Genomic DNA, 26,300 nt, shown 5'->3' on the forward strand with positions numbered 1-26,300 from the left:
CATTATAATGGTATGGCATCTACTGAATTGTGTCCTTAGTTACTAAAATATAGTTATTAAACATTTCGACGGGATAGCCGAAACGTTTGTCCCTGTTCAAAAATGAAATAAATGTTTTGAACTGAAGTCTTGGTGTGTGCGACCCACTACCGTTATTGTCTCCACCAGGCCGAAGGCATGGGGAGAGAGTATGTTTTGTATGTCCGTGTGTCCGTCCGTCCGTCCGTCTGTGACCAGCTAATCTCCGGCACCGTTAACCCGGTCGATGCCAAATTTTGCACACACACTCCCTGGATGCCAACGATGAACCTCTGCCCCAAAATTTCCAGAACGGCCTGTTATAGCGCCACCAGGAGGCCGCTTTGTGCAAAACAAGTTTTTGGACAGTACACCTAAAGATTTTGTCCAAACATCACGCAAATTGGTACACAGTCTCTCTAGAGCAAGGGTTTTCAACTGATTATGAACCAGGGACCACCACCCTGACTGAGAATCAACCTGGGGACCACCACCCTGACTGAGAATCAACCTGGGGACCGGACCACTACCCTGACTGAGAATTAACCTGGGGACCATTGTTGTGTTGGGAGGGGGGATATGGGCGTGGTGTGGGGGAAAGAAATTAACCTTCCATATTAAACTCATGTTGCTGTTCATTGTAACTTACTCTATGAGTAAGCAGACACTTGCGATTGATTATGGGCACATTTCCATATAATGGTGACTCAACCAGGCAAACCGGTACGGTTTCCCTTGAGATTCTAACTCTTGACATCTTGACATCCGACTTCCCAGTAACTGACAACATCGACACGTCATCGTTTGTCACCAGATCATTTACTGCATTGTTTCTTAACTTGTGGTCAATGCAATAAATCTTCACTTTCCTACATTACTAAATGCATGGTCAGGGACCACATGCAACACCTTCACGGACCACCAGTGGTCCACGGACCACCTGTTGAAAACCCATGCTCTAGAGCCATTCAACGAAACGGGTCTTTCAGATTTCTCGGACTCCATCCTGATTGGCTAAGATTGGCTTCCAAAGTTCGCAGGAGTGCTCAGTTTCAAACAAAATGCTGCAAATCATGAACACATTGTGTGATTTCCGTGAAATTGTGCACGCACATTCCCACTAGGCCGAGGAAGAAATGCCACATGCAACATTTTCAACTCAGCCTCATGGTGGCGCTATAACTGGCTGAAAAGTGTTTTTACCTCTAACTGCACGGCTCTGTGGATAACTTTGTATGCCAACTCCCTAGAGGCCAAGGAAAAAACTTTTCCTGGAATTTTTCACATCTGCTCTTTATAGCGCCACCAGGAGGCCGGCATATGTAAAACACATTTTCTAATATTACTCCTTCAGATTTTATCCAAATTTCACGCAAATCGGTACACATGCTCTCCATAGTCATGTGATCAAGACGGGTTTGTTTGATTTCTCATAATCCACCCTCATTGGCTACGATTGGCTTCTAAACTTTTCAGGAGTAGCCCGCTTTGTACCCGTTTTGTACAAATCGCCACAACTACTCAACGCAGCGTCCGATTGTGGTGAAACTGTGCATGCATATTCCCACTAGGCTTTGGAAGAAATGCCACTTGACCGTTTTCAAATCAGCCTCATGGTGGCGCTACAACAGGCCAAGCCGTGACACACACACACACACACACACACACACACACAGGTCACCTGGTGGAGACCTGTGCCCAGAAGGGCACTTTTTCTAGTTTTGATATGTTTTGAACGGGTAGTTTGAAGCAAATATTTAGTTTGAACATTCATATATTTTATGCGATGTTGAAAATAAGACCAGATACTGTTAGACATTGTTATTAGGATCAAAAATAGATCACCATTAAGCCGAACTATGGCAGACAAGATATACGTTAATGACGTTTTTTCACCCCTCTCTCCTACCTAGAATAGTACGATTGTGTTGACAAGAGTTTAAACAGACTCAAAGATTATGTTACTATCTGGGTTAAGTAGCCTAATGTCATTGACCTGCTCAACAGAAATAGAAGATGAACAAGACGAAAATGCTCACCACAAACACAGACCACAGACTGACCATGTCTGTACTTACACAACATACGCTCATCGTGGTCAGAGCTCTCAGTAGGCTGCTAAGTCCGGTGGTTGAGAAAAGCACCGCTAGAACTAGCTATGTCATTCAAGTGTAGAATGGTTCCATTCTGAAACTGCCACTTATGGAGGGGGGGGGGGGGGGGGGGGGGGAAGAAGGTGTGTGTGTGTGTGTGTGTGCATGTGTGCGTGCGTGCGTGCGTGCGTGTGTGTGTGTGTGTGTGTGCGTTCTTGCCTACGTGCATGCATTCGTGCACTTACTGTATGTCAGTGGCAGTGCACTGTAATTTCTTTCCCATATACAGCCTCACACAATGTTGTCTCACTGCCGTGTAGTCAAATTAGCATGCAGTACATAAAGCATCGATACAGTACTGCTGTGCTGAATGACAAAAACAAATGCCTGAAGGCTCACTTTTGTGCCAAAGAAATCAGCAGCCAACCCGTTAGAAAAAACACACGTTGAGAAGAAGCTATCCTCGTCCTCAGAGATATTGTCATTGATTGAATACTTTATTAACACACAAGACAAGTACTGTACAATTTAACAACTTATAAAAGGAACACAAAAATACATTGTTTTTCTTCCATTGTGGTCCTGTGTAGTATGTGCTCATTTCACCATACAATACAATACCAGACAGTAAGACGCCCTGCGGATGCGTGCACGCGACCTCGCCCTTGTACCATCACCAATACCAGAAGCAACAAGAGGTATATTTACAGAAAAAGATTGTGCAGTGTCAGTGATGACAAGGCTTTCCAGCATTGTTCAGGCTGCATTTGGGTCTCAAATTGATCTTCAGGACTTAATATCCACATTGTTTTTTTTGCAGGTGATCAGATTGGATTTGTGTAGACATACAATCATTGGTCGCTTTGGTAAAGACGTAATGACTTAGGCGTGAGCCGCGTGACTGATATTACTTTTATTTAATTTGTATTTATCTGCTGAAAAATGTTGATGTGATGCATTGTGAGCTTGTAGATTGACTATTTTTGGTGAGTGACACACCATTGTATGATGAAATACAATATATATCAGGTTTCAATGTCCTAGTGTCCAGTTTGAGACACCTCTTCAGAAATCAGATTTGAATAGCCAACCACCTTGGAAAGTTGGAATGTGGCTCAAATTTGAATAAACAAGCACACATTGATTACCGGTAAAACAATTAATTATTAGCTGCATTATTATTATCTGCGGGGGTCCGCTACAACTACCTCTGTGTCAGTTTCAACGCAGTAGTTTAGTTTAGTTTAGGCAAAATTCTCTAAGGCGAACTATTGTGTTCTGAGTCGTTCGTTTCCGCCCGGACATATTTGCGGTGGGCACATACATCAGCCAATGTGAGAACCAGCTGGACTAGAGGACTACTGGACTAGCTTGCACATCGATTATAGACTCGGCTTGCTATTGCATAGCAGCTGGTAAAAAACTGTTTCCATATGGTTTTCTGCTTCGGACTTGATAAAAACTAATCTGATTGAAAATCTGGATAAGCCAGTCTGAACTAGCCTGACTGGTTGTAAAGGTGTTGGACTTGACAGCACAGACATAGGAATAGGCTTGCTGGTGACTGGTGTTGTGTGTTTTTTCTTAACTATTTCTTACATCACAAACATCCTACTTTTTATCACTGCTTCAAGAATACTGTATAGATGATATGATGTGATTGCCTCATTTGGATAGATGTGAGTTATGAGGTGACAGACGGATGAAACCGATACTTCACTTGAAGCAGCAGTATATGCCCTTGTTCCCAGAAAATGAAACTTCAACAGAGTCAGCCTGTTCAGTGTTGGCAGGACGAGTCTTGGCAGAGTTACAACACAAAGTGGAACGTTTGTGCACAGTCATTTCCCTGTTTACTTGGACTCGGGTTATCAGGTTGGCATCTTGGCCTTGTTTTGTTCATATTACGACGCTTCGGATCTAGATGCAGCTGTTCTATCCTCCTCAATCTAATTTGTGGACAGAATTACAATTCATGCAGATACGTTTTTTTTGGTGAGGATTTATTACCATGGCAACATTGAAATCTTCCAACGAGTCCCACTCGATGGGTTTCTTCTCTCCCCCCACCCTGCCGCAGTGTCTTAAAGCTGCAATCTGCAACGTTCAAGTCCTGCCCCGGATTCAAAAACGGGGTCCATTGTACGAGCGCCGACATTTCTACTGCTGGGCTAATACAGAAAGTATGTTTTGGGGGCAGAGGATGAATTGAGTTTTGAGCTTCATGAAATACCACTTGTTAACCACTAGTGGACCTACTACCCAACCATGGGAGTCAGATATCTTTCCCTCTACTATTGTCAATGTTTGCAGGTGGGAAGACGACTGGCTTCGCCCCTGTCTTCCCACCTGTGAACATGGATTGGACAATTGTATTCTTGTCTCCAGAAGACAAATGTTTTGAAGTATTTATATATCTGTGATTGATACAGAATATAATAGCCTGCAGTACCACTGTTGCCCAGGTGGAGCCTGCAGAACCATTGCGGCTCAAGAAACCACCACTCCTGAATGAAGTGTCTGGTGCTGGGAGTCTGGTGTAAAGCACAGGTCCTAGCTGTACTCCTGGTGAGAGCAGGAGTGGACCTGGTGAGACGTAGGAGGGGCCCGGACAGGAGTCAACCCACAGAGCCTAGTCCCTCCACATGCCAGCATAGTACCTCCCAGTCCCGGCAGAGTAGTTCCGGAGTGGATCCAACGGATTGTGTGGCCCTGGTCTTTCCCTAGTGGGTCTAATCGAGGGTAACTACTGGGACATAGGTCGGGACTTGATCACCCCGGCTGGGTCACCCGAGTGAGGGGTATGATGTTCGCGAGACCCGTAACCCCAATGACCTTGGGATACATCACTGAGGATACGTCCCAGGTGCATCCAAGCGATGTATTTTCGTTCAATATATATGCATAATTCCCCAATTAACCAATTAATTAGGGAAAGCATTTATTAAAAATAAACATTTCTGGCCCACGTCTACAATCAAAGACAACCTCCAAAATAAGACAATTCCGTGGCTGCCCCATGGGAATGTCAACCCTCATCATGTGGCCAGCAGGGGGACAGCCCCCAGCCCCCTGCCAGCAGTAAGGACATACACATTGGAGTTGCTACTCTAAAATAATGTTGTTGCATGGTGATTAACACAGTAGTGTAGTATAATAGTGCACATACTGAATGATAAGAATACAAAGGCTCAGCCAAAGTTACCTGATTTCTCTTTAAAGCTGCAGTCCACAACTTATTTTAACCCATTAACGCATGAGGCCAATTCTTCAAATGCCTTCTAAACCAGTAGTTTGTTTGAAATTCTTTATTTAGGAATACCCCGTTGAGATATAGTACAGTTGGGTGCCACCGATATTGTCCCTTATCATTTGACCCATTTAGGCCTGACCTCAAAATTTAAAAAAATCCTTCTAAATCCTCCAGTTTTCTGAAATAAATATTTTCACAATTTTTCAAAAATAGCAGACCTACAAGCTCGTAGTGGCGCGCTATGAGCTTGTAGATCTATTTTTCAATAGCTAAATTATAACAATGTTTTAAACACCAAAAGGGGTTCCCGCCCAAAATGGGTTAACTGTCCTTTTGCGCAGATCACGCAAACCTCAGCAAAAAGAAAAGGACAATATTGATGGCCTCCAACTGTATCTCGTTTTCGAGAGGGTCCTCAAGTTCTTTCAAGATTTTTTCAAAAATGGCAGATGTACAAGCTTGCATCGCGGCACAAAGTGACGCGCTGTGAGCTTGTATATCTGCTATTGAATAGCCAACGCAAAAGTCTAAAATGAAACGGATTCTTTCCTGGTTTTAATGGGTTAAAGAAATATGCTAATCAAATCTGTATATGGGAGAGTATGCTATTACAATATAACCAGTACAACTGTAGTAGTTGTCGACGGTCTCCCTACCTCACCTAAGCAGGCGTCCCAAATCTCCCAATGTATTGGCTCAGTGGTAGATATTGGTTTAAAATATAATAATATATCTTATGGACTACAGTTATAAATGGCTGTACCACTGCCTAATTAAAAATAGCTATGGTTTGAACTGTTGGTCTTTTGGACAAATTGTACATTTTTGGGTTGTATCTAGATCAGAATTGCTAGGCCTATACTGTGGTTCAGTAGTTCTCAACCTTTTGGGCTGGCGACCCCCCCAAAAAGACCCTCCTTCACGCCTCACCAATCTAACAACATATACACGGCACGCACTGAACAACCACGCATTGGTGCATGCACACTGAACAAACACGTGCGTGCAGTGTGCACACATACCGACTGAGACTGTTATGCTAAATGAAATGACTATATTAGTTCACCGTTAAGACTTTAATTATGGGTAGTTGGGTACAGACTAGTACATTTTCTAAAATGGGGGTTTTGATAAGAGGACTAATACACTGTGCAAGTCGTACCGTGCACCCGAGAGGACAATAGCCTCAACTTTCCGACTGTGAGCTTCTCACGGGTCGAAGTTGACAAATACTTGTATTGTGGGGTGTGGTAACTTTTTGTGGATCTTAGTAGTATCTTACCAACAGCAAGATGCATCCACCACACTGTTCCATCCACCATACACAGGATGTTGAGAGCCACCGTTTCATGTACAGTTTCCTTACACAGATTAACTTTTCACTGTTGTCATATGAAAGTTTTTTTAACTTTCACAGTTCAATGCATATGAACAAAACCACTCGAATCTCTTGATATGATGCTTAAACCACCTTCACCAACGGCAGACGCTGTTCTTCCAGTTAGGGTCATGACCACTTAGGCTTAACTCCTCCCAGTAGCCACCGCAGAGCTCAGCGTGTCAAGGTGACAGAAACAGAGCTGCTGTGAAGAGGTATTAGACAGGAACCGATGTATGCCAGCCAGCCAGGTTAGTCTGTACTGTAGGGCCAGCTGCAGCCTGGCTGACAGATCAACAGTAACCCAGTACTTAGGCATGGGGTCAAAATGCTAATGGTTTTAGTCGTGTTCTTAAGCTCTACGTCTTTTTGTATTACAACCATATGGCATCAGTGAAGCAATAGAAACAGTTGTAGCTTTGGGACCATACAAGAACAAAAGTCAGCTGTAACTTGGGTCAATTACATTTTGTTTATAGAATGCGACTTGTAGGCCTGTTTTAAGTTTTTGATGATTTGATGTAGGCGGAAGTTAAAGAAGGATGATCCTGGTATAATGGCATTTGAAAGAGAGTTGAGAGCCTACTTTAAGCTTTGGCTTGTTATTTAGGTCATGGCTGTGTACCACCAACAAGGTTACTATAGGATAGAACAAGTGGGCCCTACCTATTAGGGTAAAAAGAGTTTAACTTGCTACCTTGTTACCTTGATAGAATACTGCATCCTCTTAATTGTATACTTCAAGCAACTGACATTTGTCACACAGTCCCTGCAAAGTGCATTTTTGCTTGACAAGTGTCAGTAGAAATGTTAGTAATGTTAAATACCAACATTGCACATTCCTGAAATGTCATGTTACATTAAAGGTGGGGTAAGTGATTTTATTTGGTTAAATAGCTCTATGTTCAACTTCTGGTACCCATTGAGTGTTTTTTCAGTAATAGTACATGTCTCTCCAACTCTTTATTAAACAGAAAATGCATTTTCAGGTCAGGATACCAATTTGATCCAATCAGGATAGAGACAGAATACAGATTAATCAAGTGAAGTTGGAAGTGATGACACAAAGAAACGAGCAGACAAAATTAGAAATTGGAACACTAAAAACTAGATAAAGTGCCTCTCGGTGCACAGGTCTCCACCAGGGCAGGTGAGGTTGTGGCTTCCTGGTGGTGCTATAATAGGCCAATGTGAAAAGGGTGCCATTTCTTCTTACGCCTTGGTTGGCCATTGGATGATTTGAGGCATTTTGTTCCAAAAATGTGTTTTGCAAAAATCCACCTGTTGGTGGTGCTATAACAGGCCAATGTGAAAAGGGTGGGATATATTCCTCAGCCTAGTAGAAAAGTCTGTGAAAGATTTCACGTAAATTGCATGCTGCAATCTGGAGGAGTGATATCAAAAAATGTGTTTTACAAAAGTTGGCCTCTTGGCATCCAGGGAGTGTGTGTGTGCAAAATTTGGCATCGACCGAGTTAACAGTGCCGGAGATTAGCTGTACACAGACGGACGGTCACACACAGACAGACTCACACACGGACAGAGTGCAAAACATACTCTCTCCTCATGCCTTCAGCCTGGTGGAGACAATTAAGCTGATAAATGGGTTCTCTCTCCTGATTGGCTGAAATGATATGTCACCTACCTGAATTGAGCTGGGGAGACGGGGAGACTCCTGTAACTGAACAAACGCTCTATAGCAGCAGTCCCCAAACGTTTTTGGCTGTGGGGCTGTGCACCCCCTGTTACCTCCCGACCTAGCTGACGCACCACCCAACGCTAAGTCTTGTTGCATTTGGCCGAAAATGATATATCTTTTATATGATTATAGCAAATAATCACAGAATGTCACTGCACTGAGAGACATGCAGCTGCTGTATACTCCCACAGCGGCTCTATACTCTATACAACAGTGGTTTACCAGATTTTCCATTTGTGCTAAATCACACCATAAAACGCATTAATGGGATAATTTCACTTTGGGTCATTTCCTTGTCTACTCAGGCTTTTGTGAACACTCCTAAAAGTTTTTAAGTTGTTCGATTCAGTATCTAGATATTTGATATTCATTTTATCAGACACGCCCCCTTCCTATACAAACCTATTGTATCTTCAAACTCTATTTTAACCCATTAAACCTGAAAACAGATTCTACAAATATCTTCTACATCCTGACAGTTTTCTGAAATGTTTCAATGTTTTCAATATTTCTATGTCAGTGGTTCTCAAACTATTTCATGTCAAGGAGTGCCAGAATTAGATGTATTTGGCCGCGACCCCCATCTGAAAATATGTTGTCCCAGGGACCCCCCAGAACCAAAGATTTTAGTTAAAAACGTTCGTTCTGAAAGATATTCAAAGATTTGCGCCACATTTTCAAAACATTTAAAAATAGCAGATCTACAAGCTTGTAGTGCGGTACCGAGTGCCGCGCTATGAGCTCGTAGATCTGCTATTTTTGAATAGCTAAAGTATAACATAATGCTTAAAACACCCAAAGGGGTTCCCATTGCCCCCCTCACGTATCGGGCAGTATGAGTCACCAAGACCAAGGATGGGTGTTTTCGATGAATCTAACATACGAGGTGAAAAGCCTGAGTAGATGATGAAATGACCCCATTGAAATACCTAGTGAAATATCCCATTAAGTATGAAGAGTGTTTATTTTACAGGGGAATGTTTGTTCCAAGGGTTACGGGCGTTTCAATTGATACTGAGAGCCACTGTGGTAAGTTTAGGCTTTAACAGGATGTCTAATGCTGTTAGTAGTGATCACTGCAGATTTGGCACGCCCTAATCCTCTCTTAAGGGTGTGCCTCATCAAGATAGACTTTACTACGGACTTCCTCAGCCCCACTCTGTGGTATATTTCATTGTTTGATCCTGTTGGCCAGTGTGAACTTCATGAACAACAACTACTTACCACCACCACTATGATTCTACCATTTCCTTTATTTGCTTTATTTCGTTTTTATAGATGTTTAAAGAATTGTATCTAATTTAATCTCTGTAAGGAAGCTCTTCCAATTTACAATTACAATTTAGGCATAGCAGATGCTCTTAATCCAGAGTGATTTACAGTAAGCAAGACAAACACATGGTAATACATCAAATACATAGAAATAGTCTTAGAGAATCATAAGCAAGCTAAGAACCTAACATCTAAACAGTAGAATATCTGTACAATGAAACTATGAGTATACACTATAGAGTGCTATGTCTACATAAAAGGCTATCTAAATTACATAAGTTTAGAAAAGGCTATCTAAATTACATAAGTTTAGCCTTTGCATACGCCTGTAAGGTCGTCGAGGCTATTGCAAGTTCTACGATAGCAAAGTTGTTCATTTCTTGTGTTGATCTTTTCCCCTCACAAATTCAAATGTGGGTCTAGTCTAGGGTGTGACTCAATATGATCAAGTGTTTGAACAGTGAGAGTAGCAGAGGGCAGAGTCATAGTTCCACTGTGACTCAGAAGAGGAAGTGCTACCTCTGATGTCTTTTGGAAAGAGGCCTCTGACAAGAGCCGTTCCAGTGACTAACGGAAAATGAATGTCACAGAATGTGAGGTTGGCTTCACATGTGTAATACAGAATGTAATACAGATTGGACAAGCTCTTGGAATATCTGTCTTTTGTACAGTTTCTGTATTGCCCTTGTAAAGTGTTATGTCAAACTGTAAAGTCCCTGTAAAGTAAATTCAATTATTTGTTTCTAAACAGATTATACATGTTAAAGAAGACTGCCATTATCCCCAGTGCAATATTATGCCCTCTCCCTCTAGTAGAGGGCCTCTACCAATATTTGTAATATTTGGGATATATTTGGTTTTGGTGTATAAATCGTGATGTGATTGTCTCTCTATCAAACAATATCAAGTATCAAGCAAATAGGCACAACCCAGGCTTCAAAACGGCGATTGTAGTAACGATTTTACCATAAAACAACACAAATCACCAAATGAACACCATGTCAGGACACTACACATAAACCCATAACATAATCTTCTAACGCATTCCCATATTGAAATTACCAAATGAAGAACTTTCAATAAACAAATATCCTGTTTGCCAAAGTGCATCCTGAGAAATACGGTATGCAAATAGTGAGTTTCAGTGGACAGCGTCCAAAGCAGAGAGAATATTGCTTGTATTGTATATATCAATTTTTTTTTACCAGTAGTTAGCTTTTTTTTATCAGTCAAATGTGGCTGGTTGGTTAATAATATATTATTCTGTGGTGTGACGAACTGAGAATATATTATTATTATTTAACTTGTATTACTGCTTTACATAGTCATTTTAAATTTTGAAATCTTTCATTAACAGATTATTGAAGATTACATCTACATTAGCATCAGTTTTATGAATGCAGATTTCAGCACTAGGCCACATGATATGCATATTAGCCACACATGACTGTCCATATGGATTATCATTTTTGATGACCATGTGTTATGTCATCTCATGCTCTAAAATCATCTTGCTAATGAATAACCTGCTCAGGAATTATTGAGTGTACATCCGCTAAGATCGTCAAAAATAGAAATCAATTTTTGTATAGAACCGGTGCAAACGGCAGCATCTTGTGAATTATGTAACATCAGGCAGATGCTGAGGTTTATTGATGCCGGTGCTCCAACATTAATTGTGCTGACTTTGAGAAACTATGTTTAAGCAGCAGATAGGAAGACATGTTGACCTGCTACATATAGGCCGAAATAAGGTAGCCCAACCAGGTGAAGAGGAGAGACGAGATTCTAGTACTTTAAATCAATGTTTGATTAGATCCAGCTCCAAGCAGCACAGGTGAATGATCTTGTATTTTAAATGGATGTTTGATTAGATCCAGCTCCAAGCAGCACAGGTGGCGCATGCGTCCTGCAGTTGCCAGTTTTTACACGTCACTAAAGGCAAACATTTACAGTTACTACAGTAGGTCTACACAGCAATGAAAGTAGCAAGGATTCAATCAATACCATGATGAAAAGCTATTTTTCTGAGAACAGACGCGTGTGTGCGCGCTCACACACACACACACACACACACACACACACACACACACACACACACACACACACACACACACACACACGCATATTGCACAGCACAAAGTTTAGCAATACTCATGCCTTTGTCGTTGCATCGTTACAACAGCATCCAATGCAGATAGGTTGACAGTGTTTGAATACACAAATCTGATTATGAATTATGATCACTCGGAAATAACAGTGTGAACATTCAGTTTGGAGAAACAAATGGGATTAGCTTGCTGTTTGAACAAAGCCATTGAGTGCTATGGTTAGTTGCATGATGGACTCTTGACCTTAAGCGTTCCCTGCGTCAAGGTCTTGTCTAATTCTTTACGCAACTGTCAGTGTGAGTGATACTGGTTTTCAGCGTCCTCCTCGGGGCGTATGTGGAGCAGCCTGTACTGAGTTTGACATTTCTCTTCTTGCCTTTTTAGGGCTTTTTTTTCTTTGGATCCTTCTCTTCAGACTTTGTGATGTCAAAGTCTTTAGTCTGTATGATTTAGACTGACTGGTGAGGGACAGAGAGGTTGTTGGGGCACGGCTTATATCTGAAGAGGAAGGGGAGGCTTTGTTTGAAAGCTCCTTGGATTCATGGCCCACAGCTTGTTCTAGTCAGCCTCTGGGTGTTTAATGTTTATGGTTGGGGAATGTCACATGTCTGTCCACACATTTCATTTATATTTCCGCCATCGTTTTACAGTTTGCATCCAAGGTAACTGTGACTGCATGTGCACAAATGCAGGTCCATTCACCGTAAAATCCAGAGTCATCATGTGTACAAATTACTAGTTAAATGAACATTTCCAGTGTTCCAACACCCCTAGCCCTCTTATTCTGTGCTGCTCTGTACTTCAGCATTGGCGATAATGATGTCATGCCTAAATCCTTGAAGAAGAAGAAAATGAACATGACAGCGTCTAGTTTGAGGGCAGAAACGTTATTGTTCATCGGCAGCGCAATTGATGGGTTCCGAAGTTTGACGCACTGTAGCGGAATCAGTCCAGTTGGTGTGAAAGAACTAAAAAGGTGCATCTAATTCAAATTAAGTAGGGCCCGGGATTCCTGTTGGCTGCATTGGCTGAGCCAGACCATATGCTCCTTGTCTGAGCACAAGGACTTGGGTTCAAATCCAATCCCTGTCTTGTCTTGCATGTCTTTCATCTCTCTCTCTCTCTGCTCTTGTTTAAAGTAAAAGCAACCCCCCCCCCCTAAAAAGAAATAAAACCCCGAAATAATAATTAGCCTTGGGCATTCACAGTATGCCGCAAGCAGGGCTAAAAATTGGTAATTGGCCACAGCTTGTGAATGAGCCACAAAGTTGAGTCTGAAACTGGCCGCCTTCATTGTGAAAGTGGCACGAGCTGTTGTTTGGTCTCCCACGTTGCTCAGTGTCCCCATGCTCTTGTTTAGCACAGAGGATTACGGAGCGAACTTGAACAGGATTAAAGGGGAACAAGGAATTCCCTTCGCACACAGTGAGACCTGCAGGAAATGACCTGAGGCTACTGTACATCTCCCGTGCAGTTGCCTCAAGCATTTCACCACATAGACTAGCCTACTGCGTCAGCTCATGATGGTAATTAATTGACAAATGCTCATCTGAAGAAACTCAATTTCGTAACCATGAGCTTTTAAAATGTCCATTAAGGCTGTGTGTGGTCACTTGATTCTGCGTGGAGACCGGCAGCCGTTTTGTCATGGGGTTTCACTGGGCTCCAGAAGCTTCTCAGGAGAGATCTTAAGAACAGAATGGCCCAGCAGTCACACGTTTTATGGAGTGTGTTATGGTTTAATCTTTACATTGTGCTTTGCTGGGGCCATTATCAGAGTCACCATAAAATGAAGCTGCCTTTAAGTGGTCCCCGGATCCAGAATGAACACTACCATAGTGAAAATGCTATCCTTGTGTTAAGATTAAAGGTGCACTGTTGAACAGCCTCCTTTTATAACTGCTAAACCGTACATTTTCCAAAATCTTGAAGACCCACTTTTGCTACAGATGCTGAGCCGGCACAAAGTTCATCACTCTCATCTTTGCATTGTCCCAAGGGTGAATATGCCTGTAACTTATTTTAAGGGTTGTACATGTATTCGGACATTTTGTATCCAACTTATATTCAATTCAGTTAAAGAGAGATTTTTTTTCTTCAGCCACACTAAGTATACATTGCATAGGTCAGTGGTTCTCAACTTTTTAGCTCTAGCCGACTAGCATATTTCACCACACCTCTCTGAAACAATATATACTGTCGAAGTACAGTATATCAAGCTCTAATAGTCATTATTTTTATTTGATTTTATTTATTTATTTTTGCCTACAGTTACAAGTGAAGATAGACAGGAAAGAGGGAGAGAGAGAAGGGGAGAGACATGCAGCAAAGGTCGTCATGAGCGGGACTCGAACGTGCTGTCAGGCCAGAGCCTATATGTGGCATGCGCCTGGACCACTACAAGAAAAATGCCATAGACCACCAGTGGACCGTGGGCCACTGTTTGAGAAACAGTGGCATAGGTCACAGGATGAACCTGTGGGTTAATTAATATCTGGGAATCACATGGCTTATGGACAGCAGCTAGCAGGGCCTGTTCCGCTGCACACTAAATAAATTAGTCGGAGACAAAAACACTGTTATTGAATTATATCTGACATGCTCCACAGAGGGCATAATTCACAGGATACTAAAAGGGTTGGGTGAAATACAACAGCAACAAATTGGTTTGTTTTGTACTTAGTCTATAATGGGGCTGCTGGAAGGGAGAGGGGATTTTAGAGGTGCTTTGGGATGTGGGTGCATTACAAATCACTATGTGTGAATGCTGACATTTTCTCCTTCACAGAGATCAAGTTTGCTCAACAGTAGATTCCTGTGTTATATTTTAGCTTATTACTGTCAAGAAAAACATGAATTATATATATATATATATTATATATTTATAAAAATGTCATCCTTTATATCAAGGAGCAAAGAGCAAATCCATATCCCATCCCAGTCATTCAGCTGAAATTAGATTAAGAGAGCAAAAAATAACTTTGGCTCATGTTGCGTATCTGAGATGGATGGGAAATAGAAGGCTGTAATAAAGCTAACCATGCTTGTCAGTGGGGGCCACAGGAAAAGGAAGCATACCAAATCACTTCTCCTTCATGACTGCATGCCATTCATCACCTTGCCCTGTAATTTAGTTTTACCTGTGCGACTCGCAGATATGGAAGGGTCTTAGGAAACAGTCACATGCGCCTATTTTAAGATGGCCTAACTACTGAGACAAAATTGAGAGGGGAAAATTAGCAGCTTCTTTGTGTTGTTTCAGTGGCGAAACATTGTTTCTGGTTAGAAAATTATTTAATTTTATTCTCCAGTCGACTACATCAGGGCAGCAGATTGAGTAACCCCAGAGGAAAGACAAGATGGAGACATTTGGATCATTATTGTTGTTGTTGAGCCAGCCGGTATCTTAGCCAGGATCTTCTTCCTAATTCAAATTATAAAATCAACGCAAAGCAGACTTTGTAATCTCGTCACCCGTGTCAGGTTTTGTAGTGTCATACATTGGCAGAATCTGCTTTGTTTGTGCAAAAGTGTGACATGAGACCTGTTTCACCTCTACCAAAGTTTAATTTTGCCTTAAAGGGGCATTCCACTCATTTTCAACATTTTACTATGTCATTAATATACCTTAGAGCTGTTGGGTGGAAATAATAAAAAGTCCCCCCATTCTGTGTTTCCTAGAACTAGAGGCCTGAAAGAAATCATTAACATGGTGAAACACATCTTGATGATGTCATCAAGATGTGTTTCACCATGTTAATGATTTCTTTCATAATTACAGTTCTAGGAAACACAGAATGGGGGGACCTTTTTATTATTTCCACACAACAGCTCTAAGGTATATTAATGACATAGTAAAATGTTGAAAATGGGTGGTTTTCCCCTTTAAGTAATGCCTGCATTACTTAAGGCCTTGTTTACCCACTCTAACGGCACATACACTTATAATGTACCTACATATTGCTTATAAAGGTTTGCAGCAGAGCTGAGCCACAGACAGCCAATTTGATATTTTCCTATTTCAGAAATGATATAAAGTCCTGCAGCCAGGACCTTGTTTGAAAGGGGTGAGCAATTATTCCATAGGAAGAGAATCTATCGACTGTTAAAGAGGCAAAGGCGATTACAACATCTTTTTAGTAGTCATTCTAACTTCCTCCTCAGCAGCACCAAAGATAGTGATCTGAAGTCATGGATCCAGAGTGTAAATCTTCGACAATCTAGCTGTACTAAAATACATCCTATGAAATACTTTGAATTGAATTATGCTAATCCTTGCACAGGAGCACACCACGTTACTTTTGAATAGCTCTGTTATTTCTCTCGAATAAATATTAGTTTTTTCAGCAAATTATTGAACTCATTTATCATACATTTTCATCACTGAAGATTAGATGAAACGGCCATCCATTTCTTGCCCAGTAGCCCTGGCAGATACTGACAAATACAAATCACACTCTCACACTACAGTAGATTTGAGATGTATCCACATGCAAGGCTTGCAGGATTGTACAGTGTTATCACCAAGGAGACAGTGTTTCTACAAGTAGTCGAGGGCAGACAGAGAGCTTGGTGGAAACATCTTATCAGTGTAGACTGAGCATTAACTGTCATCTGTTTGATTTCACTAACTGAGTTTCCTATTCAAGGTTTCCTGTGGTGAAACCAATTGCACCGTTGTTGCTATGGTTAGATAATCGTTTCTAAGGAAACATATTGTAACCGAGACCACACAGCCCCAATTTGATGCACCACAGGCCAGTTCAGTTAGTCAAATGGAAACTGCAACCATTTGAAAAATCTGTGAAGCTACAGCTGGGTTTATCGGTTGTTCCCTCGCACCACACCTCACTGTGTGTATGTAAAGGTGGGGCTGTTTGTGAGTGTGTCTGGAACTCTGGATGGGGTCGCTAGACTCTCTAGCAGCTAGCCCATCCAACAAAACTAAGCTCAAAATAGCCACACTTTAGCTGCTAGAGTGTGGCTATTTTGAGCTTAGTTTTTATTTATTTATTATTATTATTGTTTTGGGCTGCTTAAAGCTGTCTAAACCCTGACTTTGACATCAAAGGAGAAAATGGCTGTACCCTAAATCAGTGGTGGCCTTGTAAGTGCCTCTTTTTGAGGGGCGCTAGCCCCTCCTATATACAGTCCCCACACATCTCAAGATTTGCCATTGACAATGACAGGAGAAATTAGGTAACATTCCGCCAAATATGACATAAATGAAACATCAAAACATTAAACGCCATTGACAATGAAGGAAAGATTTACGTCATATGTAGATGAGCAAATTGGCTAACCAATCACATGCAGCAGGTATTCTGATTGGCCAGTATGAGATGATGCATGATGTATGATGATAAGAGCGCCCCTCACTTCACATGGGTGTGATTTTTTTATGTTACAAAACGATTTCAACCAGCAAAGGCAAGAGGAAAATAAGCTGAAATACAAACAGTGCTTCAGGCATGATACTTCTGTATTTGCCAATAAACTAGTAAGGTTTTCTGTGGTGGCTGTGTCAACATCTGCACAGTAAATTCCATAGTGTCAGTGTTAAAATTGGGTCCATCTGGTTATATTTGTACACTCTGAGTTAAAGGAACACTCATGACTTAACTGTGTGTATATGATGCTTGTGGACTTACTTTCTATAGGCAGAGGTAAACAATAATATTCCCAACATGAAAACCTTTTGCTGGCTCTGCATTTTATGTGAATGGGGTAGGGATAAGCCATGTTAGGGTAAGTAGCAACTAATCAGATAATGTGCTCTCACTTAATGAAACATTTCATAATTTCTGGCCTGGGAGGTATACTAAGCTATTGTGCAATTGAGGCTATATCTTCCAGTGAACACTTTGATTTCAAAATTATATGTGTGATCAGCCTGGGAAGTGGACCATGCATGCTTCTCAGCACTAACTCGGATAGTGTAGAATAGCTTTCAGCTGAACCGCCGTTGTTCTAGTGAATGCTGAATGTTAGTCACTTTTTCCATGCACCCTCTTTAATTGGCTGCTCCGAGCATTTGAATAAACATCTGTCAAGCCTACCAGAGGCACCTCATTGTAAGCAGTGATGTTCAGGCCAGCATGCAGCCGGCAAAGGGCTAGAGTGGGTGGCTGTCAGGCCTCAGCATGGCTGCTGTGCTGTACTCTCCATTAGCCTCTACCCCAACTGCAGAACACATGGGATGGGGAACAAACAGGCCAGAGTGACGTTGCTTTCAGTATCTGTGAATCGCCACAGTGAGTCAGCAACACAGAAGGACACGCCTTCTCAAGGTCACACCTTCTCGTGTTGTCAAAATAATATTTCTCAAAACTCAAACTATTTGATTGGCGATCTGTTCGAAATTACATTTTCCATTCCATAGGCTACCTGCACATGGACAGGAAATTAGGGACGCACGATATGAAGATTTTGACAGATTATTTCCACTGGCATATCCTTTGTGACATGGTTTATGCACATGCTTTTGCTATCAATCTCTGAAATATAGTGCTCCTTCACACCACGGAGGTGAGCTGGCTCTTCAGTTGGCTTTACATTTACTCCCTCCTTGCATGACTGTAGCTGAACAGTCATTGCAAATAAAATAGCATATTTGTTCCAATTCATTGGCGTTCCACACAGACATATGGGGATACTGTTTTATATCTGTCAGATACCCATAATGCAATATATGGTGCACACTTCCTTACTGGAAATGATATGAGTTTACGCTACTAGCCCTTACCTGTGGAGATATTGCCCCCCCATAAATATCTTTAATTGCCGTTCATTAAGAAAAATACTTAAAATACTTTTAATTCACTAATAAATTCATTATTCATTTATAATTTGTTAAATTGGAAAAAGGGCTTCGTTAAGACCTCGGCGGTGTTTCTGACAGACAGACACACATTCAGACAGACATTGACTGAATTATAGTATGATTATAGTATGATTATAGTATGATGATATAGTATGATGATGATGATATGATGATGATGATGCTCCACGATTCAGGGAACAGGAATTGTCCAATGTTAAACTCGGTAATACCAGAGATCATTGGATATTTAGTCAGGGAGAGAATTTTCCCCAAATAAAGCTTTGTGTCTTCATTATCTGTGTGTCTGTCCAACGTCTTTGCCAGACTGTCACTGTCTGGCAGCTCTAATTAGGATTTGGGAATGTGCTACATTTCTGCTCCAGCTGCAATGGAGAAGGTACAGACAAGGCAACTGGTTGTGTTGTCAGCTTGCACTTAGTGAATCTATTTATATAATGGGCTTCTAATAGTGTTACTATACTTACTGTGACTGTGATCTGATGTATGATAGAAGATAGGTGAGCCACGCGATCGTAACTGGTACCAACATACTTGTTTGTGAGATTCCTTGTCTGTTCTTGCCTGGTTTATTTGAACTGCATGCTTGCTGTCATGCCTCATGTGCAAAAGTGTTGCTCAATTTTCCTTAGTGCTCCTTAAGAAATCACACACAGACACAGTTGTGAACAAAAGGTGCCTCCCAGTGGCTGAGTAAGGCATTGCAGTAGAAACATGGCATCTATTTGCTTACCCATTATAATGCTTGTTACAAAGTTTTTTACATTGTGTTCACAGCCATATGTTAAGCTGAACAGTTTTAAGTTATTATGGTGTTTTTAACTGAAGTACTGAATCCATCTTTTTGTTTCTGTACAGGAATTCTCTTTTCTACTCTGGTGTTTGGGCCGGCATGCGGCTTCATCTTGGGATCCCTCTGCACCAAGTTCTATGTGGACGCTATCTTCATTGATACCAGTGAGTCACTGCGTTAACATTCTTTGTCATCACTGACTCATCAAGGTCAAGGTTACTTTATTTTGTCTCCCTTGGGAGAAATTTGTCTTGGACACACGGACCAGCAGCATACATACACGATACAATACATTCGATTTCAATAACCGCAACAATAAGGCACACAATGTCACATATCCTTTAGATGAGGCCAATACATCACCCTCCAGCATAAATACAATAACAAAATAGAAAGGTGCAATTCTGGGAAATTGAAAGTGTGGTTGCACTGACGCGAGTTGTGAGGAATCCACTGGGAACTGAATTCCGTCTTACCGTTTATATTATATATTGTGATGTCATGTGAAGCATGACAACAGTGTGTGAAGCATGACCAAAAGCTTTACTTCTCTGCTTTGAAAAGGTTAACAAAATGCAGGTTCACTTTGCTGGTAAAACATTCTCGGACCGAAAACAATAGTGTGTTGTCTATAGCAACCACACTAATAAAACACCATAAACTAAACCAACATACATAGTGCAACAAGAGAAACACCTTAGCACCACCTCAAAACTGTGTGTGTGTGTGTGTGTGTGTGTGTGTGTGTGTGTGTGTGTGTGTGTGTGTGTGTGTGTGTGTGTGTGTGTGTGTGTGTGTGTGTGTGTGTGTGTGTGTGTGTGTGTGTGTGTGTGTGTGTGTGTGTGTGTGTGTGTGTGTGTGTGTGTGTGTGTGTGTGTGTGTGCGCTGTATGTTTTATGACATTTGTGGTTACACTTTGCCTCCCCACAGGTAAGCTGGACATCACCCCCGATGACCCCCGGTGGATTGGGGCCTGGTGGCTAGGTTTTCTCCTGTGCGGTGCCTTACTTTTCTTCTCGGCGATCCTCATGTTTGGCTTCCCCAAGTCCCTGCCGTCAGGGGATCGGGAGAGCGGGCCAGAAAGTGAGCAGGCTATGCTTCCTCCAACCCTAAGTCCAGACAGCGAGACGCCTAAACCCAGCAACGGGGTGGTGCGCAGCCATGAGCCGACCAACAGCCCCACCTGCTTTCAGCAGCTTAGAGGTGAGAGGGCAGGACTCGTTCACTGATATTTTAAACTTGATTTAGTGAAAATTGAGTAATCCTCAGATAAACAGTAGAAGTTTAATCAGCTGTTGTTCCATGAATGGATGGATGAAAGAAAGATATAATATAATATAATATAATATAATATAATATAATATAATATAATATAATATAATATAATATAATATAATATACACTGTTTTGTGTATATTATGTATACATTATGTATGTATATTATATTATATATTTGTTATGTTTTATATTATATTATTTTGATGTAGTTGTATCCTCTCGTTTGTTCATCCAGTCCTTCAGTAATCATTTTTGGAACGATTTGTAATTAGGTGCTTGTACCAAAACAGCAACAAGGATAGCTTTAAATGTCATCTACCTAATCACCTACACAGCAAAATCCACCCTTACCAGTACGTGTTTATGTTACACTCCTAGATTTATGTTAATACTGAGGATTTGTCTATGTAGAGATCAGGCTTGCCAGTCTCTAGCTCCTCAAATAACACCCTACTTTTACCCTTCTTCCAGTGATCCCCAAAGTGACCAAGCACCTACTCTCCAACCCAGTCTTCACTTGCATCATCCTGGCTGCCTGCATGGAGATCGGTGTGGTGGCTGGCTTTGCCGCATTTCTGGGGAAATACCTGGAGCAACAGTTCAACCTCACCACCAGCTCTGCAAATCAGCTCTTAGGTTTGTATAGAACATGCTTCTCAACGTAGGGCCGGGTGACCACCCTTACAGGTTTGTACACTCCCAGTGTTAGATTGATACTGAGGTTTTGGGGTCCCAGAGATAAAACCTGGTATCAAATGGGGATCCATGGCCTAATGCATATGAAACGTGGGGTCCTTGAAATTAAAAGGTTTAGAATCACTGAAATAAACTATACTGGAACCCCTACATAACAACCCCAATAAAAACGAATAAGACTCATAATTAGAAACCCGTAAACTATCCATCTGGACCCTCTGTGGTCCCTGAGAACCGGTGGTATAGAACATACTCACACAGAGTCATGCAATGTCCGCCACCTTTACCCATCTCTGTTCCTGTCTGATAATTAAAACAGTGCCTTGGCCCCACTCTCTGCAGGTATGACAGCCATTCCATGTGCGTGTCTGGGGATCTTCATGGGTGGTCTTCTGGTGAAGAAGCTGAACCTGTCCGCCCTGGGAGCCATCCGCATGGCAATGCTTGTCAACCTCATCTCCACTGCCTGCTACGTCTCGTTCCTCTTCCTGGGCTGCGACACAGGCCCCGTCGCCGGGGTGACCGTTAAATATAGCAAGAATGAGTAAGAACACGCTGCACTAACTACAATGACCTTTGAAGCTGGCCACAGGCTCCGCCTCTAGATGATCATTGAGTATTGTTTCTATTTAGGCTTAATGTTCAGGGCGAGCATGTTCCTGTCTGCACAGATAACTATGGTTGGTCCCGATGAGCTTGAAGTGTAGATGACTGCTGCCTTCTGCTGCAACAGAAGACTATTTGTTGATAGCACAATTATTTTACTTTCATGGCTCAAAGCTGGACTGGCTGCTGTATGGTTGCAGCTGCAGAATCACACTTAAACTGATGAGCATTGACAAGCATTTGGTAAAAGAAACCTAGCAGAAGATTCTGTGATAAATGTATGAATTGCTTCAGTGATTTTATTCAGTTTGATGTTGTAATGTTACTGTAATTGTAATGTATAAGGCTTTGCTTTTTCTTTGTTTTTTTTTGCTGTCAATGTAAATATGTCTCAAAGATAGTTGAGATCATTAAAACAAATCTTCAGTAGAATCTTATCATTCCTACCCAGTGAACATGTTCGACTTGGTTTGGTTGTGAAATCACAGGTTTAGATCCACTTCATGAGCTCTTTTAATCCATTGAGACCTGGAACGCATCCATGTCACGTTAGCGTTTAACCACATTAACCATTAAAAGGCATATTCATTCTTATTTATTCACTGCTGGCGGTATGTGCATGACAAACATCTCAATTTACTCTGCCTTTGTCCAGGACGCTGCAGGTGGGCCAGAAACCGGCAGCCCAGTGCATCAGCCATTGTAATTGCTTCACATCCTCCATCAGTCCTGTGTGCGGCTCCAACGGTGTCACCTACCTGTCTGCCTGCTTCGCCGGCTGCACCACTACGGTGTACCCAAGGGGGACATCAAACATCTCTCAGGTCATTATCCTGGCACGCTCTCCTTCAAATGTCCCAAAATAGTCACAGGCGGCAGTTTACCTCACACTAGGCAGGTTGGAAATGGCGTCTCCTGCCTGGATACGGTTATCCATTTGTTGTGCCGTGACGGTCAAGTGTTACTTTAGACCTCAGGAAGCTGGATGGTTAATGATTCCCCCCATGATGCAGTGCTGGCCTTATACTGATTTATTCAAGCTTCAATAAGATTTATTTGTCACTCGGTCATACAATATTGTTTCCAGTGAAATATATGCCATGCTCCACCAGACCAACATATATAATACAAACTAAAACTAAATTATTTAATAAAAGAAAGGTGTATATATATGGGTGGAAATTGTGTAATAAAGTGTATCAAATGTGTAATATATCCCATCCATAACACCTGCTTAATTCAAAGTTAAAACGCACTAGAGGTACTGTGTTAGTCAGTTTGGCTGTCTGTTATCTTGTACTGGGTAGCCAAGCATTGCTGTGGTTCCTTGAGACCAGATGCTGACTGTGCATTAATCCTCTCTATATTCAAATCACATGCGGGGAGCTGTGCACTGAGCTCAGCTCTGTAGTGTAAATCATTACTGTTACCTCTGTCTCCCTCCTGCAGTCAGACCAGTAACCTTTTCAGAGATATAATAATGCACCATTCCTTGCCACGGTGCTCTTAATAAGTGCTGCTTTTCAACAAAATATTTGCTTAAATGGGGAACAAAGGGCCCATGACGTATTTTCACATGAACTCAACAGTGTTACTTTAACTCTGAGATGGACCTTTGCACATTTAACCAAATGGAAATGTAACAGTCTATTTGGTTACATGTGTACACTCTGATTTACAAATATATGAATACATGAACACTGAGGTTTTTACTGTGTCACTTATTGTTGCTTTGTGCCAACGTCCTCTCTCTTCTCAGAACCTGACAGGGTGCTCGTGTATATTGAGCGAGGGCGAGCCTGGCACTGCGGCCCCGGGGAAATGCCCCAGCCCCGGCTGCCAGGAGGCATTCCTTATCTTTCTGTGTGTGATCTGTGCCTGCAGCATGATCGGCGCCATGGCCCAGACTCCCTCTGTCATCATACTAATCAGGTAACACCAGCCCTCACACTTCTCACTACACCAAGCATGAGTTTGTGTGTCATATTTGCATTCCTTTGCATACATATATTTTTGTTTGCAAATGTGCAGTATAATACTGTAGGTGTGTGTTCACATGGAAGTCTCATTAAGATGTCTCTCCTCTCTTAAAGGACTGTGAGCCCTGAGTTAAAGTCCTATGCTCTTGGGGTGTTGTTTCTCTTGCTCAGACTCCTTGGTAAGACAACTTCTTTATTTATTAATTTTTTATATTTAATCAAACATTATGTCATTATAGATGTTTGTTTTTAGATTTCTACAGATTTGTATGTGTGTTTCTAGCTGGTCTTCCATTATGTGTTCTTGTCAAGAATGGTGTGAATATTGGGATACATGGTGGCTCAGCCAATTAGTGCACAGATCATAATATGCCCTTTGGAGCCGCATGGACCTTTTTGGTAACAAACCGCAAGTCTGACAAAATGACAGTATATCGCACAATCGTTTTAGAAAAAGGAGAAAATGGGTAGCCTAACTGATCAGTGATGGTTGATGTGTTCAGTCAATCATGCTGATAAGACTTTCCATTTTGCAGGGTTCATTCCCCCTCCCCTGATCTTCGGTGCCGGGATCGACTCTACATGCCTTTTCTGGAGTTCGGAGTGTGGCGATAAGGGTGCTTGCTTGCTGTACGACAACACTGCTTACAGACATCTGTATGTGAGCTTTGCCATTATTTTGAAGAGCGTCGCCTTCCTCCTTTACGCCACCACCTGGTATTGCTTACGCAGGAACTATAGAAAGTACATCAAAAGTCATGAGGGCCACATGACGCCAACTGAATTCTACCCCTCACTCACGGAGACGGACGGTCCAAAACTAGTGGACAGGACAAAGTTTATATATAACTTAGAGGACCATGAGCTTTGTGAGAATATGGAGTCTGTTTTATAGTGTTTATGACAAGAGAAGGACAAAGTACAATATCCAAATTCTCTTGAAGGAATATCTTCTGAAATTATTCTTTATTTTGAAAGGATAAAAAATGGTTTTGATAAAGGTAAATCTATTTAAAGGCGCATTCAGGTCTTGGGAGACTGTTGCTGCTCTCTGCTTCACATCCTTGGTAACTTTAGAAAGGGTCCACTTTAATTGTTAACTTATCAGCCAGATGTTGTCCAGTGCCAGTGAATTCCTGTGGTGATTTGGTGGTAGAAAAATGAGATAAATCTGTCTGGCTCAGTCCTAATTCAAGTCCTTGTTGATTATTAGAGGGTTGATACATTGCTACAACTATAGTTGCCATATTCTTTCTAGGGCTGTCATGATTCCAGTTACATATTTGTGAAGAATGGCAGGCTCCTTTCACTTACTGTAGAGCACTGTGCATTCTGTCTTGTCCTTTCAGAGACGAGACTGTAATAAAGTAGGTGGTTTTTCATTTGTCCATACATAAAGGTTGCCAAGTGTTTACAAACTCCAAAGGTCATTCTTTAATACATGTCAGTGAAACAGAAAGCTATTGTTTTGGAGCTGTTACAAAGAGAAATGTTATTAAAGCTACAATCCGGGACTTATTTGAAAGCATAAAACGCTCTTTTAATCAACATGTATGGTAATGTTAATACAATATAACTATCACATCTGCAGTGGTTGGAGGTGGTCTCCCTACTTTTCCATTGAGACATTTCGAGTTTTCGACCCTGGTGTCAGGTAGTACACCTACTGGTTGACCCTGGTGTCAGGTAGTACACCTACTGTACCCTGGTGTCAGGTAGTACACCTACTGGTTGACACAGGTAGTACACCTACTGGTTGACACAGGTAGTACACCTACTGGTTGACACCCTGGTGTCAGGTAGTACACCTACTGGTTGACACCCTGGTGTCAGGTAGTACACCTACTGGTTGACACAGGTAGTACACCTACTGGTTGACACAGGTAGTACACCTACTGGTTGACAAATAAAGTTGTTGCAGACGGCGCACTGGAATGCGACACTAGATGCTCCGTCATCTTTATTGTAGTTTGTTCGGACATCATTGCAATTGCCTCTCTTCATCGATGCTTTTATTGTCAGAAAATCAAATCTAATAATAGTAAATGAGATGGTGTTTTAGGTCATTGTGCACTGTTTGATTTTTTTTCTCTTGCTGGATCATAGACACTGTTTTTGATACTGCTTAGACTACACAAGTCTATCTTTTATAGGTGCAAAAGAACTTGTGCAATTCATATCTAATACTATACAGTCTTTATCGTTAGACTTGTTGTTCAGGTTGATTTTTCATCACAGCGGTTTTCTTGCATTTCCATGTTTGTTTTTTTGTCTTTTCACCTG

At 41.6% G+C, this 26,300-nt stretch overlaps 1 protein-coding gene across 2 annotated transcripts in view; it reads left to right on the top strand.

Moving 5' to 3' along the window:
- slco3a1a (solute carrier organic anion transporter family member 3A1a) overlaps positions 1 to 26,023 on the top strand; it is a 45,937-nt gene extending 19,914 nt beyond the window's left edge. The window contains exons 3-11 of one of the 2 annotated variants that reach the window (XM_079500813.1): positions 19,524 to 19,622; positions 20,389 to 20,661; positions 21,208 to 21,372; positions 21,775 to 21,976; positions 22,694 to 22,862; positions 23,798 to 23,970; positions 24,132 to 24,196; positions 24,554 to 25,671; positions 25,901 to 26,023. In XM_079500813.1, the coding sequence (XP_079356939.1) occupies positions 19,524 to 19,622; positions 20,389 to 20,661; positions 21,208 to 21,372; positions 21,775 to 21,976; positions 22,694 to 22,862; positions 23,798 to 23,970; positions 24,132 to 24,196; positions 24,554 to 24,912 (1,505 nt within the window). In that variant the 3' untranslated portion in view covers positions 24,913 to 25,671; positions 25,901 to 26,023. Of the gene's footprint in view, positions 1 to 19,523; positions 19,623 to 20,388; positions 20,662 to 21,207; positions 21,373 to 21,774; positions 21,977 to 22,693; positions 22,863 to 23,797; positions 23,971 to 24,131; positions 24,197 to 24,553; positions 25,672 to 25,782 lie in introns of both variants that reach the window. The other variant, XM_079500812.1, reaches the window with a different exon arrangement.
- The last annotated feature ends 277 nt before the right edge of the window (positions 26,024 to 26,300 follow it).

Source organism: Electrona antarctica (genome assembly GCF_951216825.1).
Source record: "Electrona antarctica genome assembly, chromosome: 5".
NCBI lineage: Eukaryota > Metazoa > Chordata > Actinopteri > Myctophiformes > Myctophidae > Electrona > Electrona antarctica.